The sequence below is a fragment of the Meles meles genome, chromosome 5 (genome assembly GCF_922984935.1).
Source record: "Meles meles chromosome 5, mMelMel3.1 paternal haplotype, whole genome shotgun sequence".
NCBI classification, from domain to species: domain Eukaryota; kingdom Metazoa; phylum Chordata; class Mammalia; order Carnivora; family Mustelidae; genus Meles; species Meles meles.
In genome coordinates, this window is record NC_060070.1 from 89,259,407 (window position 1) to 89,279,054 (window position 19,648).

Here is a 19,648-nt window from a genome sequence, read left to right on the forward strand (position 1 = left end):
CCCTTCCAATCTCAGTTCCAGAATAGATATGCGACATCAGGCAACAGCAGCTGGAGAGGCTAAAGAGATGGGAGCCAGGGAGAGAAAGAAGGATAGTAGGTAGAACTTACTAAACATGGATCGTGCATTCATTTCCACGTGAACACTGATTGCTTACTGCTTTGAGGACTTTGTGTGCCTTGACCCACTTAACCCCACGGTGGCCTACAGCGGGGACAGTGCAAACTGGCCTGCTAAGATGGAGGTGCTGGTGAGGGGGCCCTGGCAGGCATTCCCCAGAGACCCTGCCTCCCCAGGTGAAGTTCTGGGGTTCTTCTGGAAAATCCCTAACAATCGCCACCGTGTTCTTTGACGCCCCTAGACAGCCGCTGGGGAACAGAAATGCCGAGACTAACCATTCTGCCAAACACCCGCTGATCAGTCTACCCCCTCAATGTGAAAACAAGATTCACTCTTCCCAGGTGGTCTGCAGTTTCTCCCCTCTCTCCTCTCTCTCTCTTATCAATCCAGTTCTTGCTTTTATAGTTGACAGCAGTCTCCCGGCTGCCCCGTCCTATGAGAAATGGTAGGTGCAGATAGAGGCTTGCCGGCAGCCTGGCCTGGCCTACACCTCCCTGGGAAAATGGCCCGGGCTGTCCTTCCACAGCACAGGAAAGGTGCACCCGGGCTGCGATGTTTGTCCATGTACTGCCAAACCCCCAATCCACCAGCCCTGGGAACAGTAAGCCGGCAGCTGGGCCTGGGATCTCTAAGATAGTATAGAGATGGGGAGAAACTGAGGCAGCAGGTTCTCTGTCGCAAGGAGACTCACATGCATCTCAGCCATTAGCCACAGCAGCTGACATGCCCCATGTAGGTGTGGGGTTAAAAAAGTTGTTCACACGGGCAGCGGTAGGGCCTCCCACAAGGTGAAAATGAAGACGCCTTATAGCCCGTCCTGTCCCGAATCCTTCCCTAATACTAAGAAATATGGTGGTAAGTACAGCCTATGTCCTCTGAACTGGATGGCCGGTCTGAACCCATGATCATGCCCGGTGGCCCTGAACTAACTAAATGTTTGTGAGTTCTCACCCCATTTTATAGAGAAGGAAACTGAGGCACAGGGAGGCCAAATGACTTGCCCAAGATCACAGAGCCTGGGGGCAGAGCCAGATTGGAGTACCCAGTGACAGTATGTGGGACGCAGCGTGGTACTCTGGGTGGGAGGTGGGTCACTTTATAGAGAGCCCTACCATCCAAAGGCAGCCCTGGGACCCACATCCATGTGCAGGAGAACAGCTGAAGAAGTAGATGGGAACAGCTTGGTGGCCAGGGAGCTAGCAGTCAGGAAGCGGGACCTCTGCCTACAAAGCAGGGAAGGATGGGAGGATGGGAGTCTGGTGCTTGGGGTGGGGGTGGGGACTGGGGGCGAGGAACCAGCCTGGAACCTGAGCAGAAACAGGTCCATTCAGATCGCAGACTGGGAGGGTATCATGGACCAGGAGGTGGGCTTGGGAGGGGCTTCCCAGTGAGAACAACCAGCTTGGGTGCCCCGGGGCTATGGAATAGAGACTTTTCACCACAACCTGGGAGTCTGCCTTAGAACCCAGACAGAAGAGCTGCTCGGTGGTCAGGAGGAGATGGGGTTTATGGACACCAGCCTAGGTTACATCCACGTGGCTTGTGGCTGTACCTGGGGCAAAGGGGCAGGCAGGAGTCCTGCGCTGATGGGATTTCACTGTGCAGACACACCAAGGAGGACTAAGTCATTAAAGAGGGACAAGCATGTCCGCCTTCCCTGTACAAGCCAGGCCCCGAACCGCTCTTACAGTAGCAGAAGGCCTTCAGCGCTCTGATCTGCGTGCCTTCAATGTCACTCCCGGTAATCCATCCTCCACACATCCACTCAGGCCAATTTCCTTACAGGCAAATCAGACCATATCATTCCCAGCTGAAAAGCCTCCCAGGCTCCTTACTGGCTTCCCCACAAAGCCTAACCTGAGCTCCTGAGTATGGCATGCGGGGCTGTCCCGGACTTGTCCAGCCTTCCTGGGCTACAGTCAACTCCCTGCCCCTGGTCTCTCTCTATACCCCTCTTCAAGGTCTGCTCCCTGCAAGGTGTCCCTGGCTACAGGATGCTCTTGTTGCCCTGAATGCCTGCCCCTCCCCATCTCCAATGTTCGCAACCCTGGAATCTGAGTCACAGGAGAGCTTGAAAACTCCAGTGGCCAGGCCACACCCAGAACAATGAAATCAAACTCTCTTGGGAGTGTGGTCAAGGCCCCCAGGTGACTTCAGTGCACAGCCAGGGCTGACATCCACTGTTCTCTCTTTAACCAAACCCGACCTACTCCCTTGAAGATTCTGCCCAGGTGTCTCATCTAATCATTAAATATTCAGTGAGCTGGGCACTATTCTAAGTACTGGCTATAAAAATAATGATGATAGCTAATATTTATTGAGTGCTTGCCACGTGCCAGACACTGCTCTAAGAGCTTTACATATATTAACTCATGAAACCAGCACAATGCCTCTGTGGCGTAGGTCCTATTATTTTCCCCGTCTACACACAGGGAAATGGGGACACAGAGAGGGAAAGTGACTTCCCCAGGGTCACACAGCCAGTGAGCACCTGCTGCAGGACCAGTTTAATCACCGGGCTGTGGCTCTCGCGTTGTTCACAAGCTGCAAAAGAGAAGCAACAAATAAACAAACAAATACCAAGTAGGGAAAAGGATATGGGAAAAAAACAAAAGCCGTCCTGAATGAAAGCAGCAAGGGACCAACTTTAGCCTGGGGGTGGGGGGATGTCAGGCCATCCCCTGGGAACACTTCAGCAGACACCTGAAGGAGAAGGATCCAGCCAAGCTGGATGTGGGGAACCGGTGTTCCAGGCAGAGGACCCAGTGAACCGGAAGGCCCAGAGGTGGGAAAGAGCATGAAGCAGTCTGGGAACTGGGGAGGTCCAGTAGGGGGGCGGGGATGGGCACACCCAGGGGAAAGAAGCTGATGGGACCAGTGCTTCGCCGGCCATCTAATGAATTAGGATTTTATCCTGAGGACAATGAGTCTTCAGCAAGGCATGTACACTGTCTGAGGGTGGGCTAGGGGAGCCTGGGGAGGCAGGGTCCTGGGGAGGCAGGGTCCTCAGGAGGCCATAGCAGCCATTTAGAGAAAGGTGACCAGAGTGGAGCCAGAGAGAAGAAACTTCTCCTAGAAGCTCTCCCTGTTCCTCGCTTCCAGTCGAGATCTATGAGAGTGCATTATAACTGCCTGTTTACCTCTCAGCCTCCCTGCCGGATGGGGAGCACGCTGAGGGCAGGGACCAGGTCTGGCTGACCTGTGTAACCCAGCAGCTGGCCAATGCTAGATGTTCGGAGACACCTGTCATCGGCAAGTGAGATGAATGGAGGCATGCCAGGCTGACAGTGTGCCAAAGAATGTCAAAGAAGAGAAGGCACCAGAGGAGGTCCCTGTGCCACTTTCTCCTCCATAGATCTGGGGTTTCTCAGACCTTGGCCAGAAGAGAGGATGCTGCTCTCCCACTGCTCCCAGCATAGCCTCTCTCCCCACCCTCATGGATGAACACCTGATGGGGAAGCAGTGTTAGCATCCTAAGTAACGGGCAAGGCTGGCCAAGCCTGATCCTTCCCTGTGAACTTGATCAAATTCCCATTAGGCAGGGCGATGGGGAAGGAGGCAGCCCCAGTTCAGACCCCTCCTAAAACAGCAGAACCTCCAAGTTCCAGGCGGTGCCAGACACTTTAAATAGCCCAGGTATCTAGCTGCAGTTTGGGCACCAACTGCTGCTCTGAGTTTCCACAGTGATAGTAGGGCCAGGTCTGGCCTTGGACCTTCTGTGTTCCTCCTTCTGCTGCTATCACCACTGCCAGGGGAGCCCCCCAAAAAACCATGTGATGCCCCACCTCTGTCCAGATCAGAGCAGGGCAGAAGCAAAGGGACGGGAAGGCTCAAATGGGTCTCCCAGGTGCCATGGCCAGCAGGTGGCAGAGCTGAGGCCAGGCATCCAGGCTCCCAGACTCCCGGCTCAGGGTTTGGTCCATGGCAATTTCCCACCTGCCTGCCCTCATTGCCTCTTCAGGAATGTCCTTATGCAGCAGTGCTGAAGCTGCCCAGGGCACACAGTACTGTCTCCTGGGCAGAGGAAGCCAGGTCCTGCAGAAATGGTAGGGACCCCCTCCTAACCCCCACAGGCCATTCTGTCTCTTTGCTAACAGCACGATGGTCAAGGGTGTGGATCCAAATCCTGGCTCTCCAATGTTCCCGCTGTGTGGTCCTTGGCTAGTCATTTAAACTCTGCCTCAGTTCCCCCTCTAGAAACCCCAGTGACAATAGTCCTATGTTCTAGGGTGGTTGAAGGGGGTTAAGAGTTAATAAGCATAGAGTCCTTAGAACATTCGTGGCAGGTAGTAAGGACTAATCAGTATAAGTGTTAGTAAGAATTTCCTAGGACAGAGTCAAGGGACCTCGGTCACTATATGTGCCTAGGCTATTCGCCAATCCATCCATGCCTCAGTTTCTCCATCTGTTAAAGAGGGAAGTAATTTGTCCATATGAGCGGCTCGAAGACAACCACAAAATTTCAACAACTATGAAAAGAGCTTAGAATTAAAAAATATATACCTCACAAGTGGGAAGCTTGATGGCCAGGTGACCCCCAGGCAGAAGAAGGGCTCCATAAATCACCCCCAACAGCAGGCTGCCTGGCTTTTATAGGCGCTAAGGCCCAGGCCACTTTCCTGAACATCACTCAGAATTTATAGACTCTTGTCACTGTCTTTCTCAATTCTTTTATTTAGTTGCTTCAGAAGCAAGCCTGGGGTTAATAGCGCTTTTGCTGCCCTTCCAGGAAAACACAGCCCATGCTATTGTCAGTCCCCAGCCAGTGGAAGCCTGGGGGGAGGGAGGTGCTGTGGGGCTGGCAGCCTGTCCACTCTGCAACAGGCTGCCTCCTCCACCTGTCAGGGGGATCCGATGACACCCCAGAGCCCGAACATGGGAACCAGCCCTCTGCACATGGGACCCAGTGATGACTGAGACCTCCTGCCTTCTAGGAACCTGAACGGGACTGGGCTCAGCTGGGGGCCTCCTCCCACTTATCGAACAAGGAAACCACAACAAGAAGTGCCAACCGAGAACCTCTGATAAAACCTCATCCTGCTTCTGTCCCTTACAAGCTTTGTGACGTTAGCTAAGTTACTTAACCTCTCTGAACTTCTGTGTTCAGAGCTGTAAACAGAGCTACTGTCTATTCCACAGGCCACTGGGATAAAGAAATGAGACCATGTACCATGGAGGCAACAAGGAAAAGATACAAAGGGAGGTGTAGCAGAGTGAGCAGGAGCGTAGGGCATGGGTTCCAGAGAGCTTGGGCTCAAATCCCAGCTCAGCCACTTCCTGGCTGAGTGACCCTGAGCAAGTTACTTTACATCTCTGAGCCTGTCTCAGTTGTCTCTTGAGTACGCTTTGGATAAGATTATCTAATTCACAGGGTTTTGTGAGGATGAAATAGAAGACTGCCTGCCGGAGCTTAGCAAATGTGAGCAGCTAAGAGAGGCTGGCCCCAAGGGAGGCTAGCGTGGTGGTTAAGGGCAGTGGAAATCAGAAACAATTGGGTTTAAATCCTGGCTCGACCATGCAGTTTCTGTGGGACCTGGGATTCATCCCAGTGGCCTGGAACTTCCCTGGTTTTAAAACTGAAAGTCCTGCATCCCAGGAACCCCCTCAGTCCCAAGCAAACAACCCCTTTGTTCTTCTGAGCCTCAATTTCCACATCTACGCAGAGAGTAGTAATACCTATTTGCAAAGGCAGAGAGGGAACTAATTGAGAGAAAATGTGTTGATCACAGCTCCAGCAGACAATACACACCCAGGGCCAGACACTGGAGTGCTTTGTAGACATTCACTCATTTCATACTCACCACAACCCTGGGGATTGGGTGCTGCTGTGAGTCCCATTCTACGGTGGTGGAAATTGGGCTCAGAGGGGAGTGGCATGCCCGAGGCCTCATAGCTCATAGGTGCAATAAAAGATTTGAACCCAGGCTGTCTGGTTCCTGGGTCTCACCATGCTGGACTTCCTCTCACATAACAAGGGCATAACAAAGTATATAACAAAGTACTGTTTATTGAATAGTACCAATTAAATTTTTTTTAAGATTTATTTATTTGACAGATAGAGATCACAAGTAGGCAGAGAGGCAGGCAGAGAGAGAGAGAGAGAGGAGGAAGCAGGCTCCCTGCTGAGCAGAGAGCCCGATGTGGGGCTCGATCCCAGCACCCTGGGATCATGACCGAGCCAAAGGCAGAGGCTTTAACCCACTGAGCCACCCAGGCGCCCCTGAATAGTACCAATTAATAAGAAAAATAAAAAATGCATCACCCCCCTAAATGACATTCCCAGCTTGGGTTCTGCAAGGGGTGGGAGTTAATGATTTTGAACTCATGGGAGGGAAGTGAAGGGTCTCTTTACCGTATACTTGACATTTTCCTTGGTTGAGAACCCCTCACCTGGGCAGATGGTACGGAGCCTGGCAAGGGAGCCCGGGCACCTGAAGCCCCACTTTGCAGCAGGTCCGTGGGAGCCCAGATATACAGGCTGCACCACCCCCCCCCCCCACCCCGGGAGAGCTTACTTCCAGGAAGTCAGGCGACAGCAACATCCTCAGGCTCAGGCCCCGCTACTCACTCTCCTCCCAGCCCCTAGTAGGGGCCGTGCAGAGGCAGATGGAGCAGGGGATTCCTGCTTGTCCCAAAAGGCCTGCCTCCTCTCCCCCGTGGGAAAGAGAGTGGGGACAGTGAGATGAGCTGTGTTACATGACCCAGACTCAAGCAATGGCAGCATCTGCTCAGGATGGAGGCAGGAGGCAGGGACTGGGAGGAGTCTGGAAAGGAAGGGCCCGTGGCTGTAGTCCAGAGTAAAGCTGGGATGCCTTCTAAACTTCTGCTCAGACAGGAGTCTCAGGCCACAGAGGGCAATGTCCAGGAGGAGCCCCCCAGTCAGGGACGCGGCTGGATGCTGCCGAACATCCAGGCACTCTCAGCAACTCCCCTGATGCCCACTGGCCTGCTGTGTCCCTGGGAGCCAGGTCCGGCTTGGAGATGGGCCTGGACCCCAAGCAGCTTTGCCAGTAATTGGTGCAGAAACCCAAAGAGGGTAAGTGCACGAAGACAGTCCATCGGACCTCATGGAGATCAGGACAGCAACATGCTTGCAGGGACACAGGAAAGAAGGAGGCAGACGGCCAGCGAGCCACCCAGCTGGGATGTCCACCACTCCTCCCCTGTGCCCGCCCTCTTGCCCTGGCCTCACAGCCCAAATTACAGATATTGGGGGCCCAGTCTGGTCCATGGCCCCCACTCTGGGGGCATTTCCAGCTGGCACAATGGACCTTGTCTTTCCCTTAGGTGCAGTGAAACGAATACAGAGATTGGAGGTATGTGAGGCCAAGAATGTCTCTAGCAACATGGGGAAGACAGCTCACCCCCCTCCCCCCATCCCCCCCACCCTCTCAGCCCACTCCAGCCCAGGGATCACAGCATGTGACAGCCCGAATCGCAGACAAGAGTGTGGGCTCAAGAGTCGTGCCACTGGGTCTCAAATCTAAGTTCTGCCTACTTCTTACCTGCATGACCTTGGCCAAGATATTTGACTTCTCTGGGCCTGTTTCCTCACCTCTAAAATGAACATAGAGCAGTGCCCACCCCAAAGAATTAACGTGGGGATAAAACAGGTCCACAAAGCTTACATTAGAATAATGTTAGGCCCACCATAAGCATTCAGTACCCAGAAGCCCTTATCCTGATGGTATGATATCATATCATTCGATCCAACGTGACCTGGTCATTCCATTAGCCTCTCTGAGCCCAATCTCCCCACCATTAGGTGCTGATAGTTCTGCTTCCCCTACTTCCTCACCGTCCTGGGGTCCAAAGTAGATAAACATGGCTGCAAGCCGAGCTTGAACAACTATCAAGGGCTGTTGTCTATGGGGAAGGGATGAACAGAATATATACTCTCAGAAATATCAGGTAATATAAACATAATACTAGCAGGTTATGATACAATGTAAGATAATACTCTGCATTAAAAACCGAGTAGAGAGAGAGAGACAAGACAGATGGAGGAAGAGGAGGAGAGGCAGAGAGAGCCCGAGCGAGACAGGGATGGTGAGTGAAGCCTGAGCTTGAAGAGCAGGGAATCAATGTTGTACTGTAATTTAAAAACCAATATACAGTAAATAGCAGCCCAGCACCACGGAGCAGCTGCGTGGCAGGGTGGCCGGCCTGAGATTACTCACACCCCAAGCTGGGCCAGTCACCAGCTCCCGCCAGCCTCCCCTGTAACTCAGGATCCGCCACTCCCTCCCTGCTCAGATTTTATCCTGGAGCTGTCAGTTCCTGCCTCCCAATTATGAGCCATATTTACATGGCACAAGATTTATGGCCCCAGCGGATCCCACAGACCTGGAAATGAGGCTGGGGCCTGGGCTTGTCCGCTGGAAAGAGGGGGTCTGGGGTGGAGCTTTGGTTCCAGGCAGCCAGGTTTTGTGGCAGGAGAAGCCAACTGAGGCCCGGGCCACAGATGGCCTCCAACTCCTGCTCTCCCCCGCCCCCCGGGGCTCTTAGCCTCTTTTGGCCTTCACTGCCTCCCTGATTCTTGTCCCCTCCTCATGACCACACGCCTACTCTCAACCGCCATCCCATGTCCCACACTAGACACTGATCCCATCATCTATTCCCGTACCCCAACTCTCCCAGCGCTCCCGAAACCCCAGCTCATAAGCATTCCTCTGGGCCTGGTTTCTCCCCACTGGAAGTCTTCATTCCCTCTTCTGTGTCCTGGCTCAAGGCTCATTTTCCTGCCCCAGATGCTTTCCCAGCTCCATCAAACCAAAGGATCCAGGAGGTCCCTCTTCCCACTACTGGGATGGGCCCTAGGACATGGGTGTTGGAGGCTGGGGGGCAGCAATCGTGGCCCAGGGAGATGACTCTTTCTGGCCTTCTACTCGCATACAGACCAGGCTGAATGAAGGGTCTCCTTCTTGACAGACATTCCCCCTGTCCCGGTTCCACAGCCCTCTTAGAACCCCAAGCACAGTCCACCTCCATCCCCATCCCAGGGCATTCATAACAGTTTCAAAAAGGTCCAAAGAAGTACACCCCGTGACCCTGCCACTAACTCCCATCCCCTGATGTACTGTGTTGTATAGATGCAACCCGCCTTCCCCTGTGCCATGCTGTGTAGACCCAGTCTGGGCACGGAGACCTGGAACACAACAGAAACTAGCCCCCCGCCCCCCCCCCACACACATTGTGCCTCCCTTCCCAACAATCTGATCCCAGAACCAAAGGGACCAGGCAGGAGGTCCAGTTCTGAGCCCATCTGTCATCTTTACCCAAACCCTCCAAACCAAATTCCCCTAACTGCTCAGCTGAATACAGTGTGGCTGTGAAGTAGAATGGAAACCCCAGCTGGACCAGCAACCACTCTGGTAACCTCTGTGCCTCAGTTTCCCCTCATGTAATATGGGTATAATCATAACATCAGTCTTGCCTGCCTGGTAGGATTGTCAGGAGGGTCCAATGAAATATGTGAGAGTATTATGAAATTCCCCAAGTTGCCACAGAATTTAAGGGGTGCTTATTTGAAAACAGTATCAATTAAGTTGATCTACAGTGTTCTTCTCTGCACCTAGGAAAATGCCATTATTATACCCACTATGAATAACCACATCTCATGCTTACACAGTGTTCACTGTGTGCTGGGCACTGCTCCAAGCACTCTACATATAGTAATCCATTACATTTTCCTAACAACCCCATGTGATGGGTACTATTATTATCCCTATTTTGCAGATGAGGAAACCGAGGGACAGAGAGAAGAACCAACTTGAGTTCACACAATGAGGAAAACAGGACAGAGCGTAAACCCTAGGAATGGGGGGCCCAAGCGCACACATAGTCCCTACATAAGAAGACTGCTGCGTCCCCATGGCTTAGTGTCTGAGTGTCCCCACATAATGCGCCATGCTTACCTGCCGCATCTTCCTCTTTGACGAAAGCTGCCCCAGGACAAGTAGCAGGCCTTTCCCCATTAGAGAAGGCTTCTCAAGGGTCAGGAACCTGCCCAGCTTACTTGGAACCCCCGCGTGCTCCTCCCTGCCAGCAGGCAACGCCCAGGTTCTTGCCCTTCGAAGGCTGGGCCACCATCCTCCCCGCAGTGTAATGGTCCGCACCTGTCATGTGCTTAGAAGCCATGATTGGACAGAGGGCCTGGGATTTATGTCTATTCTAAGGTCTCTCCTCACTTCCCCTTCTCGCCAGCTCAGCCCCGGTGATGCAGATAACCAGGCCAGGAGGAAGATTACTTGGTTCCTCCAGGGACAGCTGCCCCTAAGTGGGGACCACAACCCCTAAATCTCCTCATCCAGTCAGTTTGCATTTGGGTGAGACGGTAAGATGTCAGCTTAGTAATGGGGCGGAGGAGGGATCTGGGAAAGCAGCATGAGACAACCTGTTTTATCTTTTCTTTTCTTTTTTTCAGTGTGAGAACATTTCTTAAGTGGTCTTCATCCCCACCACCATCATTACCACCGCCATGGTCTGCAGGTGTGTAGATCACGTGTGACCTTCAGCCAAGTCCTGCATCAAGACACACGCACACATAGGTGTTGGGAATGCAGGTGTGGGAAGGCAGGCATGGGAATGCAGGTGAGGGAAGGCACGAGAAAGAAGCCAGATTGGGCCCCCGCTCCCCCGCCTCTACCAAGTCCTGGAGGTCACAGGCAGAGCTGGAAAATGTACAGGTGGTGGACGTGAGGGGGCTGCGTGTGCATGCGGGCTGGAGATGTGACTCATCTCTGCAGCACCTGGCCTGCCGGGCGGCACACAGTAGGCGTTCAGTAGCTGCTTGCAGAACTGCACTGAAATCTGCGAGGCCTGCCAACCAGCCAGCCACGACAGGGCTGGGTGATGGAGCAAGGGCTGATTCACCAGATGTTAAACTACCAGGCTCTCCTGACCTGAGGGCTCGCAGGGGTTAGAGGGGGCATGCTGGAACAAGCAAAAGGAAGCCTTGCTCCCAGGGCAGGCCACAAATTCCAGAACCTGCAGCCTCAGGAGCACAAAAATGAAAGCAAATTGGGGACCTGGTGATGACCACTCCCAGTCGTCTCCTGTGCTCTATCCATCTCCATGGAAAGGAGGTGGATTGGGGTTGGGGAGCCCATGGGGCTGATTGAGGGCAGCATATTCCATTGCTGAACGAAAGCTTCTAAGAGTGACCGATAGGCAGGAAGGAAGGATCACAAAACAGCCATGTGGGTGCATACTCGTCCCAGTGCCAGTTCCATCACCCCGTGCATGCATTTCCTGGAACCCAGTTTCCCATGGTTCCCTCAGGGACAGAGAGAGCCTCCTGTTTCCCAGGGATGTTCTACAGCACGCCCAGCGACCTGTGGGAGCCCACCATCGCAGTTCTGTTGTGATTGTGAACTTTTGCATGTTATCTGAAGTCTGGCTTCTCATACAGCTGTGGTCTTCCTCATCTGAGTGTAGTTCCTCGTCCAAATGCAGAGGAGGGCAAAACAGGCGATGCCCAGCTCAGAGTCGCATAAGAACTACAGGAGACCAGGCACAAAAATGTTCTTTGTCAGGTGGCCAGTGCTCTGCAAGGGCTGGATGGCATGCGTCCATGTCTTTGAAGGAGAACTGACAGCAGCAAAGGGAGCATGTGCTAGTGTGTGTGTGTGTGTGTGTGTGTGTATACATGGGTAAGAGTATGTGAATGTATGTGAGCCTGTATGAATGTGTGCCTGTGCAGGGGTGTGGTATGTGCCCATGTGTATGACGATGTAAGTATGAGAGTGTGTATGTGTGCGTGCACGTGTTTACACATGTGTGTGGGGGGAGTGTGTGTATGTGTGTGAATGTGAGGGTGTGCAGATGTGTGAGTATGTGAGAGTGTGCCTATATGCAAGTCTGCTTGTGGGTGTGTGTGCACGTGTGTAACTGCACATGTGAGTATGCAGGAGGGTGTGTGTGCACGCACAGATGCGTGCACGGGCTGGAGTGAGGGAGGAAGGAGACACTGGCATTCACATTGTAGCCCTGGGATCCTGGTTATTCAAAACTGAACTCAATAACCTAGTAACGGGATTTGGGGCAGGTTTGCAGCAGTTAGAGGTCATCAAGCTGAAGGAAACATCGGGTCAGCACTGCCTGGGGGGGGGGGCAGAATGAGAAGGACGCTGAAGGACAAGTCACTTCTGGGGTCTGGGGGGCTCAGCCAAGGTACCTTTCCTCAGGTAGATTCAGGGACTTATAAATCAAAGGATCAAACACCTGAACTGAAGGGACTTGAGGAGCCTTTGGCCCCACTGCACAGGCGAGGACAGAAAGGGAGATGGGCTACCCAAGTCACTGAGCGAGATCATGGAAGAGCTGAATGGAGAAAACTCATTCGAGGCTCCCCTGCACAGCAGGGAGTCTGCCACTACCAGCCCTGGGGCCTTGTACTGTAAGAGGACCTCTAATCTTTAACCTCATGACCCCAGGTCACCTGCCACCCTCCTGCTTTTCTGCCCCAGCAGGACCTATGTGGATGTAACAATGGTTTCATTAAGGGGGGGGGGCACTGAATCAAGGTAGCAACTTTGCCCACCCCAAAATCTTCAATACCTTTTTAGAATGGCAGAACCTCATCTCACAGCCCTTGTTAGGAATTTCCAGGGGTTTCCAGGAGCTCAGAGAGCCAAACATGCCTTTACCCTCATTGCCATCATTCCGGGGGCTCCCACATCTCTCTCTTGTCGGACTCTGAGACCCAAGCTGGAGCCTGAGCTGAGCTCACTCCCCAAGCTCCTCCAAGTCCTACAGGCTGAGTGACCATATGTCACACATTTGGGGGACCAGGAAGGGTTAAATCTAATAGCAAGAGACCTAGTTTACAGCTACAGTTGGCCCTGGAACTAACGGCCCCGAAGCTCCACCCAGTTGGAAATCAATGTATAGCTTCTGACTGCCTCAAAAACGCAATTACAAATAGCCTGCTGTTGACCAGAGCCTTACTGATATCATGGCCGGTGAACATGTATTTGTGTGTTATCTGCATTATATACTGTATTCTTGCATTAAAGCTAAAGAAAGGAAAATGTAACTAAGAAAATCATAAGAGAAAATACGTTTTCAGTACTATACCGTATTCCAAAAAAAAAATCCACATGCAAGTGGACCTATACCGTTCAAGTCCATATTGTTCAAGGGTCTATTGTCAAAAGTAAGAGCCTCCTCAGCTGGGGACCCAAGTGAATCCCCTACCCCGGTTTTATTTGACTCAAGCTGCCTTAATAGCGAACCAGATGAGGAATCGCAGGTGTGAAGGATCCCGCTAGCTTTGGGGAAGGGAATAGGAAGTGAGTTTTCAGGAAGGGAAGATGGGAGGACCAAACTGATATTAGGGCCCTGAGTTTGGACAAGAAGGAAGACCACTCAGTGCTGGCCTAGGTCCAAGTGGGGCAGGTGAAGGGATGGGTTGGGCATCTGACCCAGAGGAAGGGGGCTTAAGAGAGACTCGGTGTCCTGCTTCTCACCGTGATTGTGGCTGAGCAGACTGACTGGTACTCAGTTCCTGCCAGTGGGGGGACAAATACTGGACATGCCCATAATAAATGCATTGAACTCTAAAGAGCCCAACTTTGGGATTTTGCAGTCTCTCGTGTTCCAGCGCTGCCCTGTTAACACAGGACTGCTTCAAGAATTCCAGCGTCTATGGCAGACAATCCCATGTAGGTTGATAAATTACAAGAGCTCAGTTTAGTTACTTAATCCGGCTTGACACGGTTTAAAACCTGTCTCGTCTCTCCGGTCTCAGTCTGTCCCTCAGGCTGGTCTGGTCCCCATTAGCCTCACCCTTAGGGGTATTCAAGAAAGAAGTCCCAGGTCTGTTCACACCCAGGGTGGCCTGGCCCTGAGTTGCTCAGAAACCAGGCTATATATAGTGTCATATCTCCTCTGCAGGACCGCCAACCCTCTAAACATCCTGCAACGACAATACAAGGAAATCACTTGGAAAAAAGTAAAGACTGATAGATGAGGACAAGTAGAGGCAATGTCACTCCTTAAAATTGCTTGCTGCATTTGAACTCAATGGTTTAACAAACCAGTGACCCAGCACATGGCTGTCTCTGCTCTTTGCCTTCTTACCTCTTATCCTTCAGCCCTCTGGGTTTGGGGGCAGTGCATCCAACCCTGCCTCCACTTCCCTTCTTGATAAAATGAAGATGCCTATTCAGGAGGTCCAGAATGGGATGGGGTTTACGTTGCTAGCCTGCTCCCCAGAGATGCTGATGCTGCTGGCCCATGGACCACCCATGGGGAAGTGACCCGTCACATTGAATCTGTCCTCCTCACCATCTCCTGGATTCTCCCAGCTTCGTTATAATCCACTTTTTTTTTTCTAATTCTGGTCTGTTAGCCCTGAAGCATGCATTCTCATTGGGGACAACAGCGCCCCCAAGGGGGCAAAAGTTTGTTCTTGGGAGGGGTGAAAAAAAAATCTTACTTTTGGTGTATGAGGCAGAGACACCTTCAGTACATAAACAGATATGCACTATACCTATGGTATTAAAATCCATCCTGGGGTGCAATTAGGTGCAGATACTGTCTAAGAAGTCTCCTTGGAGAGAGTCGCAGTGAAAAGAAGGTCTAGAAACATCGGCCTAAGGAAAATGCCTCCTTCCTACTTCAGTGCCAACCTTCACTGATGCCTGCCTGATTACAAAAGTAAATAATGTCTATGTCACAGTGTCCCTTCCTAGCTGCTTGCCACCAATACCACCCAAACGTCTGGCCCACATGGCCTTCTTCTGCAGGTTCTGAATCCTCCCTTTTCCCAAAAGGCATAGCCCCCACCTGGCTGGCCTGTGGCCTTATTGGTTAACCCTAGTCCCACATGAAACTGATACTTTAGGGGCTACCTTCCACACCCTCATCCCTAAGAAGTGGTACATTTAACATTTTATTTACTTGGTTTCAATAAGGAAGGGGTCACAAACATAACCCTGAGCACTAACCGTATTATTCGCTGTATAAAGTGCTTTCAAACGTGCCGTAAGCATTAGCTTCCTGACTCATCAGTAAGAAAATGAGGCCCCAGGGAGTAGAGATTTGCTCCTCATTCAAGTCATACACACAGCAGACCTGGGTTCCCAGACCCTCTGTCTGGTGCTCACTCCACTGTCCCATCTTTTGTCCTACCCAGAAGGATGGTGTTGCCTAGTTGAAGGGAGATTATAAACTGGTGGGAGTGAGCGGGCAGGGCGGACAGACATGTGCACAGGCAAGGCTGGGCTCCCAGGGTCTGCAATGGGGCTCTGAAGTCAGCCTCCCCAGGAGGCTGGCAGAATTTGGAGGGGCATGGGCCCATGGGGCCCCCTGTTCCTCATCTGCAGGACAAGGCATCCCAGAGGACTTAAGTGTGTGATTTAGCTTTGAAATCACACAGACATGAGAATCGAGTGACTGTTCTGTCCTGTATTAGGGACCCGGTGGGTCCCAACTTCCCTGAATCCCAGTGTTCTCATCTGGAAGGTAGGGTAGCAATAAGGGCAAATTCATAGAACTGGGAGAATTCAATGAGATCATAATGTGAAGGGCTTAGCAATATGCCTGGCATATAATAAGCAACCAAGAAATTGTTCCAGGGAGCTGGGCCTGACCAGCCTCAGGAATTTCTCAGAATATCCATTCTGCTTGTTTAGTACCCCACCCTTGAAACCTCCCAAATCCCCAGTAACCTCTAAGAATTTAAGAGAAAACAAAATGCGTCTTCTATGGACTTCTATGGGCTTTTGCTCTTCCTGAAATCCTTACCCCCTCCAAGGAGCCCTCCTGATTGCCCTCACTCTGAGCAGGCTGGACATGACTACTTTCCCTGGTCCGCATCTTCATATCTGAAGGCTTGCTCCCTGAAAATATCTCTTCTTAGACATTATGGTGAGAGCTCCTCCTCCACTCCTATTCCAATTGGTTCATTAGTCAGACCCTGCTAAATACATACTAGGTCTGAACCTCTCTCCCCAGCTCGGTGTGCCCCCTAACTCCACAGATGGGACCCAGGTCCAATCTTGGGTCCTGCACAGACCCCAGCAGGAGTCATGCCCATTCAATGGGTCTGGACCCTATACCATCCTGTTGAGGCCACTCTTGGGCAGCAAGAGGCAGAGGCAGAGAAGAGAAGGCAATGGCCAGGTTCTGGGAGAAATTTCACACTCAAGCCTCAGACTGGGAAGGGTGACGGATGACACTTGTAAACCACAGAGGCTGTGCTTCCTGAGCAAATGTGCATGGCTGTAAAAGTCTGCAGCAAACAAGAAAGGGAGGGAGGCAGGTGCCACAACTCCAGAGGTGAAATTTGCTTTCCGAATATCAATTCCCAAAGTTTTCTGGAGGGTTTCCTGAAGGCTTTCAATGATCAGTTTACCCGTGAGGGCATCAAACCCTCCTGAGAGCTAAGTGGGTGGGGAAAGCTAGAGGTGTTACCCTCCTGTCTCTGAGGGGCCTCCCCCCCCCCCCAACAAAACACTCCTCCAGATCTGAGCAGGGATTTGGGGAGCAATGAGACAAATAGGAGATTATAAAACATCTGTGCGGCATGTGCTATTATTTCCTTTCGTCCAAGGAGAACACAGAGGCTCCAGGGGTCAACCAACAAAAATGTGGCAGAGTCAGAATTTGAACCCAGGCCCTCCAAGTATAGGTCCCATTCCAGAATATGCTGACTCTAACCCTTCAAATAAGCTGGACCCTAAAACACCAATGGTGTTAAGAAAAATCACAAAGCACCCAAATTGTTGCTTTAGTTGGAGAGTCCATTTCTGCTTGGCTGTCTCTGATGGGTACTCTGCTATCATCTCTGCTTTCAGTCTGGAGGCCTCCCCATCAGAATGGGAATGCCCCAGATGCCAATGACGGCACTTCTCTCCACCCTGGCCAGGGAACTTTCTGAAAGGAGGAGAGGCCCTCCTCACCCACCTGGCTGGAGAGACTCCAGGACTCTGACACTTGGGGGCGGGAAACCCTGGATCCTTGGTTGCGCCACTGAGACAAGAAAGCGGATTAACACTCTAGTCATACCAGAGCTTGGGTGGCCAAAAACCTGTCAAGTTTCCCCAGTGGCGCCACCTACCTCATCTGCATTTCCCACCCCATCTCCTCCTCAGTCTAGCCTCCCGGGAAGCTCCGTGCTCACTTTCTCTGAGGCCGCACTCCCCAGCTTCTCAGACCAGGGCCTGGGCAAGGAAGTGGCACAGCAGAGAAGCAGGGAGCCTGAGCCCCAGCAGCCGCCCCGCGGGCACCCTGTCCAGGCGACCAGGAGCTGCAGAGGGAGCCGACCTCCCGGAGGAGCCACGCCAGAGGCTGAGATTGAAATGCCAAGTTGGCTGTTTGTATTCCCCAGGGCAAGGGCAGGAAGATAAGTAACAATATTCCTGAACAGGAATTAGACCAGAAGCTCTAAATTGAGGGCTGGGCAGGGGGCCTGAGTAGATACATGTGAGGAATGGGAGGAGAGGGACGGACAGAACTCTGCATCCCAGCCAGAGTCAGAAGAGAAAGACGACATCCCAGCGTCAGCAGAAGGGGCCAGGGCAGCTGGTGTGGTCCGCGGAGGCTGACAGCTCCAAGAGGAGGCCCTCATGAGAGCTTCCTTCCGAGTCTTCCCTGAGCGATCCTGACACCCTTCAGCCTCCAAAGTACCCCCACACCAAGTCCCACGCTGGCTGGGCTCCCCTGTGTGTGGCTGTATGAAGCCAAGGGCGCAACCCCAGGACTAGGGACCCACATTCCCAGTCTCCCCCACCTCGAGTCCCCCACATCGGCCTCCCCATCACTAGTTCCAAACTGCACCCCCACTGCACAGACAGCAGCCCACCCAGAACCTTCCGCCCTGGTCCCTGCAACTTCACAGCTCAGAGCCTGGCAGTATCCTCCCTAGCCTTGCTCCTCCCCATCCGTGGGGGTCGGTTTCCTGAAGCAGCCAGCGCCCTCCCCCAGCCCAAGACCAATCAGCCCATTGCAGCCACAGCGCCCCCCCATACACACACACACACACACACACACACACACCCCATTGTGGCAAGCCAGGGGGTCAGCATCTATAGCCATGCCTAGGACTCCAGCTCCCTCCCCCCACCAAGTGTCTGTCTGTCTGTCTGTCTATCTGACTGTGGTGTCTGTGATTCTCAGCGTGCACTTTGAGTCGGCCTGGTTCAGTCCCTCTGCAGTCTCTGCTCAGGCTCACTCCTCATTCTTTCTCAGGCTCTGGCTTTCAGGGGCTTGGTCTCCCTCGAACTTGCTGCCTATGTCCTTTGTACTGGGGTGACAAGAAGAGGATCAGGACACCTCCCTGTCATTGCCTCGGGGTCTGTGCAGAGCACAACATCCCGGACCTCAGATCAGTCCATCCCTCTTCATCCTCCCTGCCCAGACCAACCTTTTGGAAGCAGGGCAGGGCTAGGTGGGAGACAGACTTACCAACCAGGCATGGCTAATGCCAGTTTCCATATTGCTTCATCATGCCATTCGGATGCCCCAAGCTGCACACACACAATCCCCCTGATCTCCCTGCCTTCTGCCTGAGGCCAGGACAGGGCCCTGAGCCTGCCCTACCTGCCTCCCCAAACTGCAATGATGCCTGCCTTCCCTCCATCAGCGCTGAATCAACCCCTCCGCACCCTGCACTACCCCACCCCACCCAGCCCACAGAGCGCAGGGAGCCCTGGCCCCCAGCAATAGCTCAAGCCAGGCCTTGCATGTGGGGAGATGCAACAGAGTGGTCTGGCGGCAAAGTTCTCCTGCTGCTTTCAACGTTGCGGTACACCTGAGGCTCCCGTCTCTCCCTCCTGTTTGCCGGCCTCACACGGACCCACTCTTCTCGTTCCTCGCCAGAGTTTCACCCCCACTCCAGGGGAAAAAAGAAAGGAAAGGAAACCTCCCGCGATAAGGATGGGGGGAAAAGAAGGTGCTCGCACGAGTGCCCGGGTGAGGGAGTGCTCCAGTGAAAAAGAAAGGGATGCAAAGTTCCCTGTTCCCCCCCGGCGCGTTCAGCCCCGCGCTAAGCTCCCGCAAACACACAGATCACAGAGACGCGGCGGCGGCGACCACTCACCTGGGCGAGGCAGCATCTATCCCCGGCTGGGAGGCTCCGAGGCCGGCTCCGCGGGGCGCCCGGGCTCCCCGGCTCGGCCACGCATCCTTCCCCGCCCGAGACAGGCTCGAGCTAAGCTCTCCGGCTCCGGCGAACACAGGCAGATGGTGGCTTCGGACGTCCACGCTGTAGAGCCCTGAGCGGCTTATTCTATTATATCCATGGCATTTAGCGAAAAGAAGGGAGGAAAAAGCACAACTTGTTCTCTTCTCTTCCAGATTAAAAAACAAAAAACAACAACAACAAAAAAAACAAAAACAAAAACGATAATCCCCCCTAGGAAGACGTAGGTAGGATTCTCCAGATTGAAGAACCCTGGGCATTCCCAGGGACCTCGGGCATCTTGGAATGTGGGGTGTCTTCAAGTTCAGACGAGCCAGCCGGGTTGTGCGTGTGTGAGTGTGTGTGTGTCTCAGCGAGAGCGAGCCAGGCACTCACACC

General features: G+C 52.9%; 1 protein-coding gene across 1 annotated transcript in view; it reads right to left on the reverse strand.

Annotated features, from left to right (window-relative positions):
• The window catches only part of LRFN2 (leucine rich repeat and fibronectin type III domain containing 2), a 172,553-nt gene extending 152,950 nt beyond the window's left edge, over window positions 1-19,603 (reverse strand). Inside the window, exon 1 of the mRNA XM_046005772.1 lies at window positions 19,169-19,603. Within this exon, the coding sequence (XP_045861728.1) occupies window positions 19,169-19,530 (362 nt within the window). The 5' untranslated portion in view covers window positions 19,531-19,603. The remainder of the gene's footprint in view (window positions 1-19,168) is intronic.
• Window positions 19,604-19,648: the final 45 nt, after the last annotated feature.